We start from the raw sequence: 20462 nt of genomic DNA on the forward strand, positions 1-20462 counted from the left end.
AGGAAAAAAAAGAGGAAAAAAAGGAAGGAATTAACTTGAGAAGAAGTCAATTCGCTCTAAGCCATCGCTAGGGCTTTAAATTTGGATGGGTGGGGGGTGGATACAGGTCAGAGTATTTGTGCGTCTGAGGGATTGCAGAGAGGAGATGGGGGGGGGGGGGGGGGAAGAGAGAGAGGGAGAGAGGGAACAGAACTTGTTCTCGTGACTCCAAGAGGGAGCGATTGGGAGGGCAGCGGGATGGGGACGTGACGCGGAGCCGGGGGCTCCGGCCGCGGCCCGACTCCTGCCTGCTCCTGCCTGCACACCCCAAGCTGGGTCCCTGCGCTCGGCTCCCCGCTCCCTGCTTGGCTCGGAGGGGAAAACACTGTTTGTTCTCTACACCTGCACAGAACGGAGCTGCCGGCTTTCCTGCGGGAGAGTTAAGGTGAAGGAAAAACGTACTTTAGTGTGTAATACTTTACAACCCCTGTTGGTTTACACCCTTGACCGCCTACCTCATGTTTTAAAGCCTTTAAAACATTTTTTTCTTCTTTTTCTCACAATTCTGCTCAGAGTTCCCTAACTTTAGCGTCATCAAACTCAATATGACAAAATACCTTCAAAAATACAGCATACCTGTAATGTCCATTTACAATGGTTCTTCAGTAGCCTATACTTCTCAAGCATAGGAATATGCTATACCATTGAGAGAAGAAAAATAACTGTATTTAAATACATACAAAAAAAGGAAACGGGAAAGTTTTTAACTTAAATCCAGTTCCCAAAGCAAAAAAAAAAAAAAAAGAAAAAAGAAAAAAGAAAAGAAAAAAAGAGAAAAACCAAAAGAAAAAAAAAAACAAAAAAAAGCAATTCTATGAACGCTGCCTTTATAACGAACAATCAGAAATTCCACTAAGCTAATTTTGACAGAAATTTTTCCTCATTTAAACAACATTACAAAAGTCCTGCATTATAAAATAGGGTAGAATAAATCAGTGTAATCAATAAAACTATACAACATACAAATTACATATCTTCTGAGTGGGCAGTTTAATTCTCTCTCTTTGCAGCCATGACTACAACATGCTCACTAAAAACAACTAACTGCCCAAACTATTGCTTAGTTTGTTTTGTTTAAAAAAGGGTGCAATTTTATTGTATATACAACCAATTTACTGGTAATACCTTGTCTCATAGCAAGGTTCTGACAAAATGTTTGTCTAGGCTTTTTTCCCTTCACTGTGAAGCACTGAAAGCTGCTATTTTTTTTTAGTGCACATATGTCTTAATAAAGTAATGCCCAGCTAAGTGCTATAGGGAAGGCAAAGGATGCTGGCTAGAGGATGTGATACCATATACTAACAATCACACAATACAATAGAGCAAAATGACTACTCAACCACTTATCAGACACATATGAAAATCCAAAACATTTTATTTTTTTCCTTAAATAGAGAATAACCAGTAAACAATTTTCAGAACTTGGAAGTTTAAAAACGTGCATATAAAAATGGGCATTATATACTTTTATTGAATGTGGATTGATTGCAGTCTGCTAATAAAAATGGGTGTGGGAATCTGAAGAAAAAGGAAGTTGTTTTTTTTGTTGTATTTTTTTTTGTGTTTTTTTTGTTTTTTTTTAAGGCTTGCTTGTGAAAGGAACAGTTGTAAAACAAAAATTGCTTGAAGCAGGGTTCAGCTTAGTGCTTCACAGTTTGACTGCTTCTCTAAGAAGAGCCCTTCCTGCATGTGCATTCAAAATCACAAAAGTACAAAGACAAACACCTAAAACACACTGCGTCAAGTGCAGCACCAACTTTGGTCAAATAAAACAAAAACCAAAAAAAAAAAGAAGAGAAAAGAAAAAAGGAAAAAGAAAAAAGAAAAAGGAAAAAACCAAACGAAAAAACCCAAAAACAAAAGGAAAAAGAAAAATTAATAATCGCTAAGCTTTTCTACATGATATAAGCAGGTATTGCATATTTTCATATATCTGGGAGAAAACAAAACGAAAACAAAGGAAGACTCCAAATAAAATGTAAAATGCAGCAACATCCAAAAATACTGATAATCTAGCATCTACAGATCTCAGAATAGCACTGCCACTGACCATACAGGACAATCAACACTACTCCTATCTGCGGAACAACTAACATCCTATTTAATTCTAGATGTTGGAACTGACAATGGCTGACATAAAAGTCACATTTACAAAAAGTGTCTCCAAATGCTTGACTAGGGAAAAACCCCCTTTCAATATAGGAACATGTGCAACAATTCCACAAATAATCGCTATCCAGGGCAAGGCACATTGATATGGAATTTTTTTTTTCTTTTTTTTCATCTCGTTTCGTGCAAATTAAGAAAACAAAAAAAACAAAACATTGTTTCAGGGAAAAGATGAGGAGCAAAGTGTCTTCCCAAGAATTTCAGTTATTTGATTGTATAGGACAGTAGTAGAAACCCTTCTGAAGGGTCGAACAAACATAGTTTAAAGGCAAGTGCCTGGAATAGGGATTACAATATTGTGTCTTAATGCACTCTACTTTACCCTACATTAACTATATAAAAATTAGTTACTAACACTAGAACATGCAGAGACTTTCTCTGATTAGCTGGACTCGCCAACCAGAACGTATATATATGTATAGTATAGGAAACCTTCTTAAAGTTGCATGTGAAGCAAAGGGGTGCTCCGCTGTCTGATAGAAAAAATCACTTGCACTCTTTTTTTTTTTTCTTTTTTTTTCCTTTTTTTTGTACATAAGATACAGGACGTTTGGGGTCCAAACTTCTCTTTTTTGTGTGTTTGTTTCTTTTTTGTCTCTTTTTTTTCTCTTGTTTTTATTTTTTCTCTCTCTTCTTCAGCAAGTGCCCTTGCTTTTGAACTGGCATAAGTTGTAAGATCAGCATCATTCGTTTCTGTTAATGTTCTCTTCACAGTCCAGAAAATGTACCAGTTCAGGGACACGAAGGTGTTTTACTTTCTGGACCGTTCTCTCTTATTCCCAAGGTGTTTGAGAACTGATAAACCCTATATTGCCGGAAACACGTAAAATTTGTCAGAATTGGCATAATCCATTATAGTGACTTTTAGCTTATAAAATTAACAGAGATTATGATTTCATTTTAGTTATGTGCTTTGATAACAGAAAATGATTAATTAGCATTTAATGTAGTTAACATATTGTGGTAAAAGCACCATTAGATTTGTATTTTTTTTGTATTTTTTTTTTAGATTTTCCTTCAGTTTTAAAGGGATACAAGTTCAACAATAAAAAACATAAAAAGCAAAAATAGCTCCCCTTTTTCTTGCAAGGCTGTTTTTTACCCCAATAATTTAGAGTCCTGGGGTGGAAGGACTTGGAAAACAAAAATAGAATTTTCAACAATCTCTATCTTACAAAGATATTTAGCTATCCAATGAAATTGCACTTTACTCAATTCAAAATTCGATTGTTTTGATTGATTCCTGTCAGTTTCTGTCAAAACAGACCAACTTCCCCATTTCTGCGTGAATTTTTGTGTAATTGTTGAAAATTGTTGAAAAATGTTTTTCTTTTTTTTTCAATGTAAGTGCAGCATTTCAAACTTTTTTTTCTTTTTTTTCTTTTTTTTTCTTTTTTTTTTCGAAGTGAAGAGTAGTAGTTCGATGGTTTTAAATCGCTCTGCAATCGAGTGGAAAAAAAACATCGTTGACAATGCTCTGATGGTTCATGTTACGTCTCTAAGTGCTGACTGTAAATAAAAAAGAAACCCCAACCAAAAGAAAAAAAAAAAGAAAACCTGCAATTTTTTCTTTTCTTTTCTGATATGTTACAGAAAAAACATGCTCTATGTCTGTCCGGTAAGTTATATATTGCAGAATTCAGCTACTACAAAAGTTATAGTTTAAGTGTGTTTCATGATTTCTCAAGAAGTCTCACACCTTGGATGGGAAAAAATCGATGAGGATACTGTAAAACAGTTAGGCTCCATATGGAAAGTGTGTTACAACAGCGAGTTGGTAAGCAGCAGCAGAGGCTAGTTCTACTCAGTGTCACCTAATGCTTACACTACCAATGAAACACTTCAAAAGTTATGAAGCCCAACCATTTCCAGCACCAGAGGAGAAATTACAACAGTCCTAAAGTTGTCTAAAAAAAAAAAGAAAAAAAAATAAAATTAAATTCTCAAAAAAGTTACGGCCTTTGCCATTCAACCATAACGTTTGCCATTTCCATGTACTAGTTTGCTGTCGGTGTCTGCTCGCCTCCCCTTCCGCCGATGTGAAGTCGCTGCGCTGCGTTGCTGCTGCTTCCGTGTTACAGAGGTGGGAAGGGGTCTGGTGGTCTGTCCGGTGGGTGGTGGGAAGCGGAGACTTTTATCCCAGGTACCAGGACTGCAAAAGAGATGGGAAAAACATCAGCCCTGATGCCCGCTTTTGCTGCTTCCCAAAGGGCTTCGGGCACGCCGGCCTCCTCCACCAAGAGGGGGGCTAATTGAGACCGTGACGAATCGACCTAATTACAAAGCTTAATTAAAAATACTGTACAAATCAATATATTACATTTTTTTCTCGCTGACAGTCACTGGACATAGCTACAGATGAACGCAGGGGTCGTGTCACGTTATAAGTTATCAATCTTTTTAATAGATGATGGCTTGAAGATCCTTCCAGTTCACTTTTGTCTAATCCCCTGAAAAGGCGACGCACATTCGCCTCCCTGTGCCATTTATCACCCTGCAGTCGGGGTTTTCTTGGGTATTTAGGCATGTGCCAGCATAAGCATCTGTTGCTTTATACTGCCCTGCTTCAACTGTCTCGCTGGAACAGATGCACAGAAATTCAACAACAGGGCTGTTTTCTTAGGAGAAATGTGGATCGCTAGAGAAAAGCCGGGATAAAGCAAATCCGGGGGGAAGTGGATCAGCAAAAATGTCCCGTATCTCTGGCCATACTTGTGTTTCAAAACAAAACGTGGACCTCAACGAATAGCTTTTCTTTGGGAAAACTTTTTTTTCCCCTCCTTCCTACCCCTAAAGGGAGGGAATTCCCTGGGAATTCAGCTCCGCAACAATACCGTCCTTAACCCAACCTCACAGATGCCCAGAGCACAGAAAGCAATTTCGCTCCTTGATAGGAAAATAAACACTGTCGGGAAGCTGGAGTGGGCTCTGCTGGAGTCGGGGCAGTGCCACCGCACCGGGGAGACCCGGCTCAGCCCCGGCGAGGTCAGGCCAACCTGAACCCAGGATGAATAAGAGCAGTGTTAGGCCCTGGGATCGAAGGCGCAGGGGGATGCTACTTGGCAATGACATATTGCTGTGGGAATACACCAACAAGCGGCAACTATTTAGCCTGAAGTAAAGTAATACAGCAAGAAAGATTCAGGTATTAAAGAGCCGTTGCTGATACCCCACGTTTGGACTCTGGCTCCTGTAATATATGAGGTGCATACGTGTGCATGTATGAACTGACGACAAGTTTTACCAACTTTTTCCTCTGTTCCTTTTCAGCGTCTGACGTGATTGATAGCATAATCAAGCTGGGGAGGATTTATGAACATTTACAGAAGACTCTGAGGCAAGTTTCATGTGGGACTTGGAGATTATGTGGTCTTGCCATGGAGGTAGGAACCAGTAAAATAAATAGCACGATCGGAGAAGTTGTCCTGCTTCCAATACACCTCATTAACTAACTCTTCCTCTGCTCACCCTTCTGAACACAAACACACCGGTCCCATATCGGCTCCATCTATTGCCTACAGATTTTATATTTAGACTTACGCAGGCTGCAATTACACCAAATAGTTCTCATATGTAAAGTTCATAAACAGAGAAAAGTTTCTGGCAGGATTTGTGAAGCGGTGCCAAGTCCCATTCCCCTCCCTGATTGCAGGGCCCGATGGATTTTAGGCGGGTGCAGGGAAGCGGAGCACGGGCCGTGCCGGAGGCACCTCCGACCACCGCGCGCTGCAAACTCTTCCCAACTTTGCAGGGTCGTCCCTTAACGCTTGCCATTTGAGCGTGAAAGCCTTTGGCCAGGCTGGGAACTGTGGAAGTTCCCCAGCGGGGAGTAGAGGGGTTAAAAATTCAGAGCCGATGGTTGGAATCTAGATTGCAGATGTCCAATTGGCTCCCACCGCCACATGGCCCACCACCGGCCGGGATGGCGGGAGCTGCTCTGGCCTCGCCACTCCTCTTTTTGCTTCAAAAGCAGATTTTTCTTGTTAAAAAAAAAAAAAGGAAACAGGGGAGGGGAAAAAAAAAAGGCAGAAAGCGAGCAAGCCACGGCTGCGCCCGTCCGCGCGCCCGTCCGTCCGTCTGTCCGTCCGTCCCCCCGCGGCACCGCGCTCCTTCACGCATCTTGCTATTCAGCCTGCGCCTTGCAGACAAGGTTACCCCAGAGCGGCTCTGTAATCCTTCACTGAAATAGGCTTTATTGATTGCTCTGGTCTATTGTTCCCTTTTCAAGTCCCCCAAGTTCAAGTTCATCCTGGTGTTACATCATGTCTCGTTGCTAGGGGCAACCAGACAGCCCCAGACGTGACTGTCATTAGCAAGAGCCGCGCTGCGCCCTCCCACCGCCCGCCAGCCGCTCTGACGTAGCAGCCCCGCTGCAAACACATTGAAGTATTTATTCTGCCTAATTTATGACCTCCACAGCAAGAGAGACCCCCACTCCAAAAACCAACACTGTTGTATATTTAATTAATCTGTCTTTCTCTGGCACTTGGGAAAGTTAGACAAAGGTCTAATTATTGTGTGTCGCTCCCCACACTTTTCTTTTTGGGGTGACTATTTGCATGGGAAAAGAAAACGGCAAGGCTGGGCGCGAGTCCCCTCCCTCCAAAACACCTTTTTTTTTCCCCCCTGCCCTATTGACATTTCATGAAATACTTTAGCTGCTTAAGGGAATTAGAAAAAGAAAAAAATCTGATGTGAATGTAACTCCTTCGGAGTTGGTATTCAGTAACACAAATCAACTCATGACATGTTTAAATTTAAATGCTAACCACACACTCTGTGAGTTACTTTAAAGGTTAGTTTTTAATCAATAGAAGTTGCTGACTCCGGAGTTTTCGGCGGCGCAGTGCAGCTCTGGGGCCTTTGTCTAGTGCTGGGCTTTCAAACTTTTCTCTTTCTCTCTTTTTTTTCCCCCTTCTCTTTCCTTGAGATGATTTTAGCAATGATTTGCAGACACAGAGTGCTATTGTGCTCCTGACTAGCAACATGTCAATAAAGGAGTAGAGTTACCATGCACTAGGGTGTCAATATGACTCCTGCAGACACTGCTCGGCCTTAATACCAATGAAAAACTTAATTAACCCTTCCAGGAGCGACCCAAAGCACACGGCTGGTTTTGAAACTCCCGTGCCACATCTCCGGATGGCCTCCACTGGAAAGTTGCTTCTATGGGATCCCAGCTGTGAGCACCTCTCAAACAGCTGCATCCCACTTCCTCTGCTCCTACAGCCCCTCTTGGATGGGATGTTTTAAAGGCTGAGGCAGCAGAACAGCAAGGCAAGAGAGCACATTTACCCATCAGATCCCACCAGCACTGCTCTTGGGACACCGGTTTCATTCAGTGCATCCTACAGCCCAAACACACACACAGGGTGATCCTCCTTTTCTGCTAATCATTTTAATATTAAGATCTCATAACCCCCTCAAGCCTCCTATACACGTCTAAGTCTTGCTGGATTAGGTCTGAAGAGCACCATTGTCCTCCTGAAGCACCTGTGAAACTTCTCTGTGTTGGGACAGGAGACCTCAGATGAAAATGTCTAGGAAGGGTATTATGCACTCGGAGCCCTGATAGTTGGAATCTGTCAAAGGGGTTTTGAGCAATTAGGGGGCTTAGAGGGGAAAAAAAGCAGCCTGGCTCCCTACGATTGTATGGCTGAAGTATTTTATGCCTTCTTTTAGTGTGCTGCTCGACATGGTGCAGGCTGTGCTCCGAGGTCTAACCACCTTACCTATTTTATCCCTTCGTGTCCTGTAACCTATCCTCCTGCACCCAGATGGAGAATGCAGTATTGCCTTTCTTAATTTAAAATCTCCATTTAACTCATGTACGCTATCAAAATACAGTCAGGATGATACCATCTCCACGCGTTTTCATAAGAGAGCCAGTATTTTATTTCCCTTCTATTTACTTTGCCCCTCTATTTACTTTACCATTCTCCCAGTGAGTTTAGAGCTAAATGAATCCAGCAGAGCTAGAGGTCCTACTCAGTAAAATTGCTGCCACACGGTTGTTGGTGCCACTATGGGTCTGTATTGTCCTGCCGAGCATCTCTCTGTCCTTCCCCAGCACTCAAGGTGAAACATCAGAAAGAATTCTGCAGTCCGGTACAAGATCTTTGCTTCCCTTTCTCCAGTCAAATGAAGAAGTAATCTCATCAGGTTGAAAAGTGCTGACTAAGGATTTAATAAAGTGCCTGCAGATGTGTGTCATCTCTAAGGTATTCAACTCATGTAATGCAAAACAGTTCCACACTGAATGTGCTTATAAAATTCCATTTAACCATTGCAGAGCTCTATTTTACTGTTCTCAGAGGAGTATTATCACACTTCTATCCCCCCCCTCTAATTTACAACACCATGAAAGTTGAAACTCTGCACTGCCACTATCTGAGAATCCTCACAGTAGTGAGGTTTTATGAACCATAAACAATATCTACTTGACTGAATCCTAAACAGGAAGTCTGAAATGGCAATTATGTTTCTTTGATAGCCCAAAGTCTATTTGTTTCTTATGCTCTTCTGGAGATAGCAGAGACACAGAAATCCTCAAGCCACTTCTGACAATCAGGGCCTTTGTACAGGAAGAGCAGCAAGGAAACACTCCGTGATTCAGGATATTTAAAGGGAGAAAAGGCTGAAAGTGCCTCATTGACTCCGGTAGCAGTTTCTGCCTGCGTCAGGAGCCCAGAAATGGGCCCATTGTTTATTAAAATCTTCTTAAACCAGCCTTCCTGCGCAACGTGTTTCACCCCCAGCTCCCAGGCCTCCCCGTGAGCACCGCTCACGTGTTTGCAACCAGCAAGACAATCTAATGCAAACTTGTTAAACTCACTCCTACCTGCACATCTCCTGCCCTAACAATGAGGCCTTTCAGCTCGCACAAAAAGTGCGGGTTGTAAAGCAGCCTCTATCTGTTTTTCAAATTAAAAAGTTAAACAAAAGTCCTCAAGGGCAAAGTTTAATGCTGCGGAAGGAGGTTGTTAATGTGGAATCCAGAACTGGGTGTGACAGTTGGCTTGTTTCTCCGGGCGATGTAGGTTATTTAAGGACATTCACACGTTTGAAACTCTGACAAACTCCACATACAGGAGCCTTAGCTTCACCTAATCCACTTGGGGCTAAGACCTGGTCTGTGCTAGCCCTTTTCTTTAGGTTTCAGCCCGGTTTGTCTGCCCGGCGGCGGGATGGGTCGGTGCCATCGGGACTTCAAACGCAGCTGTGGCCGTTGCTGCCTGGGGCTCGGCTGCACTTGCAGGAAGCTATTTCTGCACGGGCCCAGGCGGGAAAATTCACCTTTGATAAGAGCCTAAATAAAGAGGAAACTTGAAGCTTTAGAGCTCGCCGGCAAAGCGGCTGTTTGAGCTGAACCAGAGCCACAGCCATAGGGCACCTGCGAGGAGGATTCATCAGTTGAGTTCTTTTGTTTGGGGGTGAGTTTCAGTCACCTCAAGAACTTCAAGGTGATCAAAGACATTAACCCCAGGAAGGTAAACTGGGGTAAAGAGTCTTCGTGGTTGCAAAGAGAAAATGAGGATGTAAACAGCTAGGCAGGAAAGTGCTCCTTTAGACATCACCTTAGTGACGTGGTTAGCGGTGGACTTGGCATTCCTGGGGTAACGGTTGGACTTGATCATCTTAAAGGTCTTTTCCAGCCTCACTGATTGTATGATTCTATGATTCTAGCTCGTGAAAGGTCCTGCGATGTCTCTTCCCCATGGTACATGGTTGGAAAGCAAGAGACCAAAACTGGGGCTTTGATGCCATTTCAAAAGGGTGGCCAGGGTGACTGAAGGCAGGGGCAATTTGGCTTCTGGTGTGACTGGCTGGAGGGCTCCTGCAGATAAATCAACTGTCTTTGGTCCCCCCTACATCTGAATTGAAACTTCTCTATTAGTTTCTCCAGGCCTGAAATCTGATCCTACTGCGTAAAGCAAGAGGTGAATACTGAAGACAAGGTCACCTTTGTGCCTATGGAAGTTATTTTCTTAGAGCTGGGATTAATTATTAAGTAATTATATTTTCTACAATGAAATACTGAAAGGGACGTAAGTAGCATGGTGGTCATCCCCAAAGGGACATAAAACTGTGAGTGAATCTTCTGGTTGTCCAACATCCACACCACAGGAGAGTCGCATGCCCTACCACGAGCATATTTATACTGTCTCAAGGAAGATAAAACCCATCCCAGGAGGGACACTCGTCTCCAGGCGATGTGCACAGAAGCTCTGCATCCAATAGCTTTTGCGGGAATGCCAGTTGTGGCAAACTGCATTAAATTATGTGCAATAATTTTGTAATACGGACTTTTGCCTGCTGACTATTAAAAATGTATAGCAGTCCAAACCACTTCTCTCCTGGGACCGGCAAAGTCACTTCAGGCAAGATTTCTGCTTGGGTTCAAACCTCAAGTTGGGAGCAGCTAGTGTTTTTTAACTAAGTCACCCCCAAACCCTCCCAAACTTATGAAAACACACTCATACAGTAAGTCCTGCTGTTGTTGCAAACATCTGAATGTTCCAGTAAAGTGTCCCAGCTGGCCCCAGATGTTTCTTAAGTATAAAGCAACGCTCTGAGCGCTGGACCCCCTGCTGCCCGAACCTGAAGCTCAGTGGATTAAAGATTGACTGCGCTATGACATATTCACATTTAGCCTGAATATAATACAGCAAAGACTTATCAATGGCAAATGTTTGAAATGTAATCCAGCAAGCAGAGTAGGCTGGCACTTTGAATATGATGTATAAATAATGGATGGGAACTTAAGATCTAAATGAGATGTACAGGAAGAAAACTTTCCCTTTTCTCTGACTCCAAAAGCAAGTTCTCTCACAATGAGGTAATTTTTATGTCCCTGTTTCGGTTTATAGTTTTGCTTTCAGACAAGAGGGTCTTCCTTTTACTTTGGGAAAGTACAGTTTCCCTCCACTTTTCTAAGCAGTTAAGCGACGAAGTCCATTTATTTGTTAGTAAATTGACTTTGAAAGCTGCAAAATAACTTCTAAACTTCCGTGGTAGGCTGCGAGCTCACTGCAGCCCCGCTAAACCGTAACCCTTGCTGCTTACAAAAAAAAAGATAGTGGAGTGAAAGAGAGGAAAAAGAAAGGGAGAAAGAGAGAGAAACAATCCCATTTTGGTTTTTGTTAGAGGACGGCATACTACATAGATCAGAGACTTTTCAAAAAATAAAAACCCCCACTGTACACAAAGCACAGGAAAATGTGAGGAAAAAAGGAAAAACCTAAAAGCAGCTTAGAATGTGTTAACTCTGCCATTCTGTCAGCTTAAAGAGTATTTTATGCTTGATCAACAGCTCTCTTTTATTATGCTTTTCTTTCATTCATTCAAGACATCAAAGACCAGAACCACCAGTGTACCTGATCTACCAGAAGAACTTGTAAGGGTGTTCTAAAGAAACGGGGGTATTGGGAGCCAGACACCCCTGCGGACAAGGCAGTTCAAAGAGAATATTTCAACAATGATTACATTTTGTAAATCTTTGTACGAAAGACAGCTTATTTCCTGCTTTTTTCATGAAAAATAGATTCTATCCATTAAAGTGAGCCCACAGTATGAAAGTTACTTGAGATCTGAGGTACAGCAAGCGGATTAAGTGGATGGTGAGATGAAATCTTTGAGAGGGACGATGGCTTTCTCTGATATTTGTCGCTGCCATAAGGTTTTCTGACTGGGATAAGAAACTTTTTTTCCCCCCATTATTATTATTTATTTGTAGACTTGCTGGTGGCAGCAAAGTCATTTGTAAAAGCAAAATAAACCAAAATGAAAGAGAAAGGAAAACCGTAACAAATAAAAGGGCTAAGAAAACAAATGAATGCAAAAACCTTTTGACATGTTTAGAGGAAAATCTATATGTGTTTGCCCCACTCCAAAACTTGCAGGCTTGCCGTTTCAAACCAGCAGACAGCTCCGAAGCACAGCACACAGACCCAAGCCAGCTGTTTACTTTTCAAAGCCCGTGGTGGTTTCTGCCTTGATAAACTATATAACCTCACAGACACAGAAGGGATTTTAGCTATGCCAGACTTCATTGCTCTGTCCCGGTCTCTTTATGCGCTGTCATAGAATAAAAATGATCCTAACACAAACCCTGAGATAACATCTCGCTCCAGAAAAGACATCTTTGTAGAGAGTTCCTGAGTAAGTGCCAACAAGTATTTCTGATTTTTTTGCCCATTCATCCTTTCAAAGTTTTGCTATAAATATAGCCAAAATTGCTCGGGAGTAATCAGAAATGACCAAAATATGACCCACAAGTATGGCTGTTAAGGGGGAGACACCTATGCCACCACACCTGGGTGACACTCACCGGCACCAGCATCTTTCTTGCTCCCATGGTACAAACATCTATCTCCTTTTGCAAGGGAAATAGAAAGCAGCAGGATGTATTTTATCAAAGGAGCAGCAGAAAGATTACTTTCTCTCCCACCTCATAATTTACACTGAATCACAGAATGATTTGGGTTGGAAGAGACCTTAAAGCTCATCCTGTTCCAACCCCCTGCCATGGCCAGGGACACCTACTATTGCTATTTAAAAGTAAATATGCTGCGAAGGGACATTTAAGTTCTGCACTTTATGCCTCGCTTTTTAGACAGCCCTGTGTTTTCCTCTGCTGGAGGCAGTTCCATTTGCTAAATCTCACTTATTTCTTTCCTTTTATCCAATAAAGTGTGCACTGGGACTTGGACCCCCTTTATAACTTCATGCCGGGAACTCCCATGGAAACAGGGATAGGAGACATGCTGCAGCGACGGGACTTCCCAGCGTTTAGCTAGGAAAAGAGTGAACCCTTTGGGAACAGCTCCCGAAACTACAGTGCCTGCGTTGTCCTTGTTCCCCTGTGCCCCTGGACACGGCACAAAGCCGGTGGGTGCCCGGGGCCGGTGGGTGCGTGGGGCCGGCGGCAGCCCCGGCTCCCAGCCGTGGTCTGCCCATGCCGGGCTCCGGCAGCGTGTTTGCAAGTTCAAGTTCAGGTTTAAGCGGCATAAAACGCTCCTCGGGAGCCTGCAGCCAGCCCTCATTTACATGTGATCCCTCTGAACCTCGCCTGCGCCAGCGCTCCCTGTTTCCAGGGCCCGCCGAAGGAATGTTTTACAGTTAGAGCCCGCAGTGCTTTCTCAGGCATTTTAGACCCAGAGGCCCAAGTTTCAAGCTGCAGCATTAAAAGTTTCCACAGAGCTACTGCAGAGAGGAGGAGGAGGGGGGGAGGAGGGAAATGAGGAGAACAATATCGTCTTAATTGTCTCTATATAGCTCCACAGTTAAAGTATTACTTTTTAAAGGGACATAATTTATTCTGGAGGCACGGTGTTATAACAACCAGTACATACTTTCACCGCGGCGTAACCCGCTCTATTCTTCATTGTGCTTTCCGGTTTTGTTGCTTTTGCAGAACTCCTTGTTACCCAGTCCCCTGTACTGTACTTCCAGTTTTATTCAATTTAAGCCAGTTCCTGCACTCCTCAGGCGAGCAAAACTCCCCTGAAGCCTCGGGAGTTTTGCCTGCACCAGGACTGCAAAAATAATCTCCCCGCAACCACCGTTCCTCCCCCCCCCAAAGTTTCTCTTACTTTTATTGCTTCAGACAATCAGGGAAAGTCATCCAAAGAAAACCAACCCCCAGTCGGGGCCTCCCAAGCTCCGTTTGCAGCGAGACAGCCTGAGCACACACACACATGCACGGAGACACACGTACACACACGCTCGGGGGTTCACCCCTGGGATTCTCCTTCCCCGTCCCGTGCCGACGGGAAGCAGTGGAGTGACTGTGAGGGGCCCATGGGGCTGAAGGGTCCCAATGGGATGGAATCCTGCAGAGGTTCTGTCTCTTTGAGGAGTTTGGGGTACAAAGGGTAGTTTTTAGCTGCTTTTCTTGACTGTTCTGAGTACTTTACACAGTGCGAGAGGAAAGTGAGCAGAGATAATAAAGCGGACTGGAGGGCAGAGCCAGTGATCCCTCCAAAATCCCCCCTCCCAAGCCTCCAGTGCCTGCATGAGATGTCTCTGGGTGAAGCAGACAAATGAGCAGCTCCATGGCTCACTAGGAGAGCAAAGGCAGCATGCATGGCCTGATAAAGAAGGGCAAAAAAAAAGTGGGAATGGGTCAGCAGAGGCTGGGATGCGCAGGTGACGAACTGGGCTGGTGCAGATAGACAGAGAGACCAAAACAACGAGAGATGGGGACTCCCGGCCTGAGACAACAGCACATTTGCAGAAGTGGGCAGGAAGAAGCTGGAGTTTGGAGACTGCAGCCAGATTGGAAAAGACCTTTAAGATCATCAAGTCCAACTGTTACCCCAGGACTGCCATGTCCACCACTAAACCAGGTTACTAAGGGCCTCATCTGCATGATAATGAATCAGTTCAGCAGTGAACCCCCCCAAAAGAGAGCCAAGAGGGCACTGAGCTGAACAAAACCCCCTCCTGAACATACGAACTTTTGCTGTCTGCAGTTTACCTAATGCTTTGCACCTTGCTAAACTGAACAAACTGCTCTAAGAAAAGTGGAAAGCCATGGACCCTCAGCCCCTGGAGTGTGCAGCATGGGCATTGATGATGGGACTTGTCCCGTTGCACCATGGGAAGCCCCCAGACAGGGATGTGGCAGTTGATGACTCCCATTCAGGTCCATAAGGGCCACTGGGGTCAGGATGATCAAGGAGCTGGGTGACTGGGGCAAGGAAAAGCCACCCCAGACATTGGAGGTAGCCAGCTCCCTGATGGATAAATGGAAGAAGCCTTCACAGCACATGATCTGCCTTTGGATGAGGAGGGACGTATTAGACATGGTTGGCTAAAGGGAGCTCGATCTTGGCCTAGCTTGGAGTGATTTTCACACATACTGTGAGATGCCAATGGAAGTCCTGGTGGAGTGTAAAGTCATTAAATGAGATGAAATTAAACAATTTAGTTATTTCTGCTTCATCATATTTGTGCAGTATGGCAGGCAGAATGAATTACTACTAATGATCAAATTTAGTAATACTAATTAAACTATCTCAATTTAATTAATACTAACAGAGAAAACAGTCAAAATTACTACTGTAAACCTTGAACTTAAAATCAAAAGGTGCCTCTTCGCTTTTATGAGTCCCTGAATGTGAGGCTTTCCTCTGAAAACAGGCTGTGTAGAAGTGGCTCTTTGTACTCAGTAAGTAAGCTGCTCCATTGTATGGAGAATTCCAGCTCTCCCCCATTTCTTCTCTCCCCCTTTTTTCTAGATGTTACTAGTTTTGCTCCTTCTATTCCTGAAAACCCTCTAGGAGAAGAATCTGAACTTTGCTTTGACTCATGCAACATCAAGGGGACGGATAAAGCAGTTCCCACTACTGGGATAAATTCTGCCTTTGTTACTACCATTAGGAAGACAATTTTATAAGGATCCTGTAGAGACTCCGTTGCTGTGAATGAACCAGATGGAACATAACCTGGTCTACACTTTCAGATTTAGCCTACAGGACCAGTAAACTGGGAAAACCTCCAAAGTAACCTATCTCTCCATCAAGGAAGATTGCCTTGGAGTCACTCAGAAATAATACCTGTAGCTATAAAATAGAAACTCTAGATGATGACTTCACTGTAAGCCCTCCCCATACAGAAAATGTGAATTTCAACCTTTTTCTTTGAAAAGACTAGGTTTAGTTTACTGTGCATAGCTATAAGCAAAATACAAGCATAATTAAAGGAAATATTATTATATTTCTAAAGCAAACTCCTGTCGCTATCAAATCTTCTATCTCCTACTCTCATTGACTTCAGTGAATGTACAGTCGGGTCCAATACCAGAAACTCACAGACACAGTTTTAACCCAAAACACTAAAAGAAAGTCCTTAAAGAAAAGGAGAAAAGCAAACGAACATAATGTGTAAAAGTGTTCCTGCGAAATCTCAAATCGCATTGTTTGGCACATATAAGGATGAAAAACCCAACCCCATATCCAAATTTCATACCTAACTTTATCCCTTTTTAGAGATTATATCTTTTCTGTAGTCATATTTAAAATGATGTAGTTACAGCAAAATCACAGAAGTTGTATGAAGCTGCTCCAAGCAATGCAGAAATTACTCTGTTCTGCCTCAAAGGTGGCTACATTTTACTGGTAGTCATTTTTGTTACTCATAGCTCAAAATTACATTTCATTGGCTTCTGCAATGTATTTAGCTGCACCTCTTTGTGTGCAATAACTAGTATTTGTCTAGATGATGCGTGAGTTGGGTCATGCAAGTGAATATGCCTGAAAATATTATGATTATAGTGTCAGTACTGTTTTCAAAATTGAATATTAATAACCAAAGGAACTAAAGTCTATGTAGTTAAACCTACAAGATACATTCATGTTTAGCCTCTTGATTTTTGTTAGATCTTTTTAGTTTAATCCTAGTTTTGGATTACTTTTCCAGTTCTACCTCTGTTCAACCACAATAAAACCAAATGCCTAAGCCAAGATAATATCTTTTGTTATTCTGAACTAAAACCAGGTAAAGTTTGAAAGCTACAACTTGCTGTGCTGTCAGTAACCCTTTGTTAAATTTAAAATATAAACAGGTATTAACAAAATTGCAGTCATTTGGATGTATTTGGGGGATTTTGAAGCTCTGATCCTTCCCCTGTATGCTATTTATATTTCTCTAGTACAGTCCCGCACTAGGGAAGGTGATGCTCATTTTCTCTGGAACACAAAATCTGCTGCAATCTGGGGAGTCCTCCATTAAGAAATGGATTCTCATCTTTTGGTCCCTTCTTATCGAGTTTAGCCTTAAATTCAGAGCAAGACAGTCTATTTTGCAAGGTGTCCACCTCTGGAGCTTATTTATTCGTTGACCTCCGTGTTAAGGCCATTAAGCAAAGGTGATTCTTAGAACAGAGGTAGCTTAAAGCCTGTCCATTGGGAAGGATGGAGGGACTGTGGCCTTTAATTTTTGACCTTCATTGTAGATTGTGGTCCTAATCCTTTGATTGCAGAATTGTTAAAACGTATATATGGCAGTTGGCAAAAATCTTAATGTTCCAGTAAATGCAAAAGCCATAAATTCAGCTGCTGACCTTTTCCATCCAGGTCACATGTGACACCTACTGGAGTTTGTCAGGCTGTGTGGAATTTATGGAGCTCATATAGGTATGAGCTGTGAAAGCTGAACTTTCATGAAATGTCTTTCAAAGGCACTTCCAAAACCCTTGTAAAAAGTCAGTATGTCTTTTGTTCTTTTAAGGGTATACATTCAGCAACCATTTCCAGAGGTCTCCTCATGCCATCTCTGCAGATCTTGAGCACTTGGGAAACTTAAAGCTCTTCAACTGTTACTCTTTACAGAATAGAGAAATCAGGCCAGGCATGTAATTATTGTGATTACCAACTTCCAACAACCCTTTTCCAAGCCTACGGAATACTCTGAATCTCTGCGCACTCCTTCCTTTCTCATGCACATCTCTCTGCCCCTCTCTGAAATCGATGGTATTGATGGTGTATTGTCAGTCAGGGAAATGTGATTTGATAGTACCCTAAAGCAGTTGCAAAAGAAGGGAAGGAATACAAAACTACTCAGGTCCACACCATGAGTGTGAGATCAATGTTTTCAATAATACGTTTGCCGCCGTGTAGCACCCTAACTGTCGCAATTAATAATGTAGAAGGAGCTGATTAACTTAAGTAAAGTGCTCTCCACTGTGTAAACACATAAAGATCTATAGGGCAAAAGAGGAAAGAACGAACAAAACGTCATTTTTATATTTTATGTGGACACATTCTTGCTTTCTATTCTGCTCTTGTAACAATTACTGTACTAGCCACTCTGACAGAGTCAATAAATCGATCTGGGACCTGATGCAGCAGCGAGGCAGACTAATCCAATACAGCATTATCTGCAGTGGAGGTTGGGGAGGGCGTGGGATGGCCAGGAAATTGGCCAAGTCAAGTAAAAGCAGTAAGAGGCACATAACTATAATCTTGCCTTATACTTGTTTGATTTGTGTGTGTACGTATGCGTGTATCTGCACAAACATGCAGCTCTGCAGGAGGAAAGTGCTGTGCCCATGCTGCATCTCCAAAGACCTTACAACTCCAGTTGGTCACAGGACCCTATGGTTCGGTGTGGGTCAGCACCCACTCTGGTTTAATCGCACTGGTCCCAGTTTAAAGATGTGATGACTCTCTCCCCAACTACACCAAAGTCAATGTCTGCTCCCTGCCTTGACTGCACCCACCACAACAGCAAGAACTGCTGCTTGTCTGTTGAAAAACTAATCTGGCACTTCCCTTCCATGGACTCTGCACCTGTGAACATAGAGCTGTCACTTTTGTGAGCTTAAATGGTCATTTGAGTCTGGTATTATGTCTCTTGACAGTGGCTGCACTCCTCTTGGGAGGAAGATGTAAGAATCCCTATAAAGGATATGGACCAAAATGATTTGGCCTGAGGGGAAGCTTCTTCTCAGCCCCATGCAGTAAGTGGTAGGCCTTGTAAATCCATGTTAGCGGGGAATAGGAGACTGACAAAATAAAAATAAAAGAAAGTTTCCTGCTGAATGGAAAAAAGAAAACTGGTTTTTGGCAGAAGTTCTTCAAGAAGGAGAACATAGGCCATTGTTAGTATGAAGAGTTTTCAATGAAAACACAGAAAATCATTGCCTTTTAGAGTAATTGTTTAGCTAAAGAAAGGTTACACAGCTTGTAGAGAATTTAGTAAGAAATTAAATCTCTCCAGCTCATTCATCATATTTCTGCATTTGCCAACTCTTCCCACCAGGCCCACACTTACTTCTTCTTTCTCATCTCCCCTACTGTGGAGCATAAGTAATGGCCATAAAACCCACAGAAAGGGTTCCTTACGCACAGGCTTCCTGTTTATTGTAAGGAGAGGGGAAAAAATGCAATAACTTTAATTGCTTAGATCGGAAAATTCGTCTATGTCCATTGGAAATAATTGTATGTAATATCTATTGGAAATAGGATGCTTAGTGTGAGTTTCCACAAAAAAAAGTCTGAACTGCTCAGCAGAGCCTGCAAGGGGGAGGAAAAAAAAGCACAGGAAAAAGGATCCCCCCTGCTGAGGACTAACCCAGGCATTTCGGGATTGATTTGGCTCCAACCCACTTTGAAGCTAAGGCCACATGATGGTACTGGGAAGTCTTCTATGAATCTTTACCTTTATAGTGCAATATGTGCTTTCTTCTTGAGGTGTGCTGTTCACTGCTGCTTTTTAAGAACTGATCTGAGAGTGAAATTTCATACTGCCCCTCTGTGCAATAGCTCAATTAAACAGGCTTTGTGCGCTGAGCTGAGCAGGCAGTGACGGGAATGGGAGCTGGGGAGTGACCCTGATTTCTGGTCACCTTTGTATCTCCTCTCTGTGGAGCACACTCTGGACTGTCATTAGCAACTGTGATCAGAGGAGCACGTTCACACTCATGCTGCACTGGGGAAGTGTGGCTATGGAGCTAATATGTGATCAGGGGCACATCAAGAGCACCATGACTGCATGTGCATTCTTTGCTCCCATCATGGTGGAACCACATCAATTTTAGCACAGCGAAGGATTCAGCCAACATTTGCTTGACTAATTTCAACTAAAGAGAAGAGTTTAGTATGTCCAAACACAAAGCAAAGGCAGGATCTGAAGCCTTCTTTCAGCTTTCCAATATCTGAGACCTGCTGATGCTTGATAGAGACACTGCTTTTTCTCTATACACTCTCTCTAGACTTATTCTACACTTTTAGAGCCATCTCCAGGCCACCTTCAACATCAGACCATTATACTGCTTCCAGGGTGGACAATGAAAGACAGCACCAACATTCAGATCACATATCAGTAGCTTAATGCTACTGGTTCTGCAGCAAACCACTTTCTGCACATGGATCAAAACTTTTTGTCGGCATAATAGGGCTCAAGCCCACTAAAGCCCATCTAGTGGGCCCAACAGTGGCCTTCAGCCCAGGCAATTACTATAGACTGAATGGTGATATATACAACTTTCTCTTTTCACATGCTCAACTGTTCATTTTAAGGGCTCTGTTTCTGGTCTCTTGCTTTGGGTCTCTCATTTTTCATGTGGATTGTAAATGTCTAGTAGGAAAGTCACCCACGAGGGTATAGGGCCCACATAGGCTCAGGAGCAAGCTAAAATTCAGGTGGTACTTTGAGTGACAGAGGAGAGCAACCCTAGCTTCCCATTGCTGATATGGGAACCATTGCTGGGTTTGGAAGCAGAATGATCTAACTTCAGCAGCTCTAGG

General features: G+C 42.9%; 1 protein-coding gene across 3 annotated transcripts in view; it reads right to left on the reverse strand.

Moving 5' to 3' along the window:
- Positions 1-1241: 1241 nt before the first annotated feature.
- NFIA (nuclear factor I A) overlaps positions 1242-20462 on the reverse strand; it is a 250563-nt gene continuing 231342 nt past the window's right edge. For 2 of the 3 annotated variants that reach the window (XM_034063557.1, XM_034063559.1), the window contains one exon: positions 1242-4360. In XM_034063557.1, coding sequence (XP_033919448.1) covers positions 4343-4360 — 18 coding nt within the window. In that variant the 3' untranslated portion in view covers positions 1242-4342. The remainder of the gene's footprint in view (positions 4361-20462) is intronic. The other variant, XM_034063558.1, reaches the window with a different exon arrangement.

Source organism: Melopsittacus undulatus, chromosome 6, assembly GCF_012275295.1.
Source record: "Melopsittacus undulatus isolate bMelUnd1 chromosome 6, bMelUnd1.mat.Z, whole genome shotgun sequence".
Taxonomy (NCBI): Eukaryota; Metazoa; Chordata; class Aves; order Psittaciformes; family Psittaculidae; genus Melopsittacus; species Melopsittacus undulatus.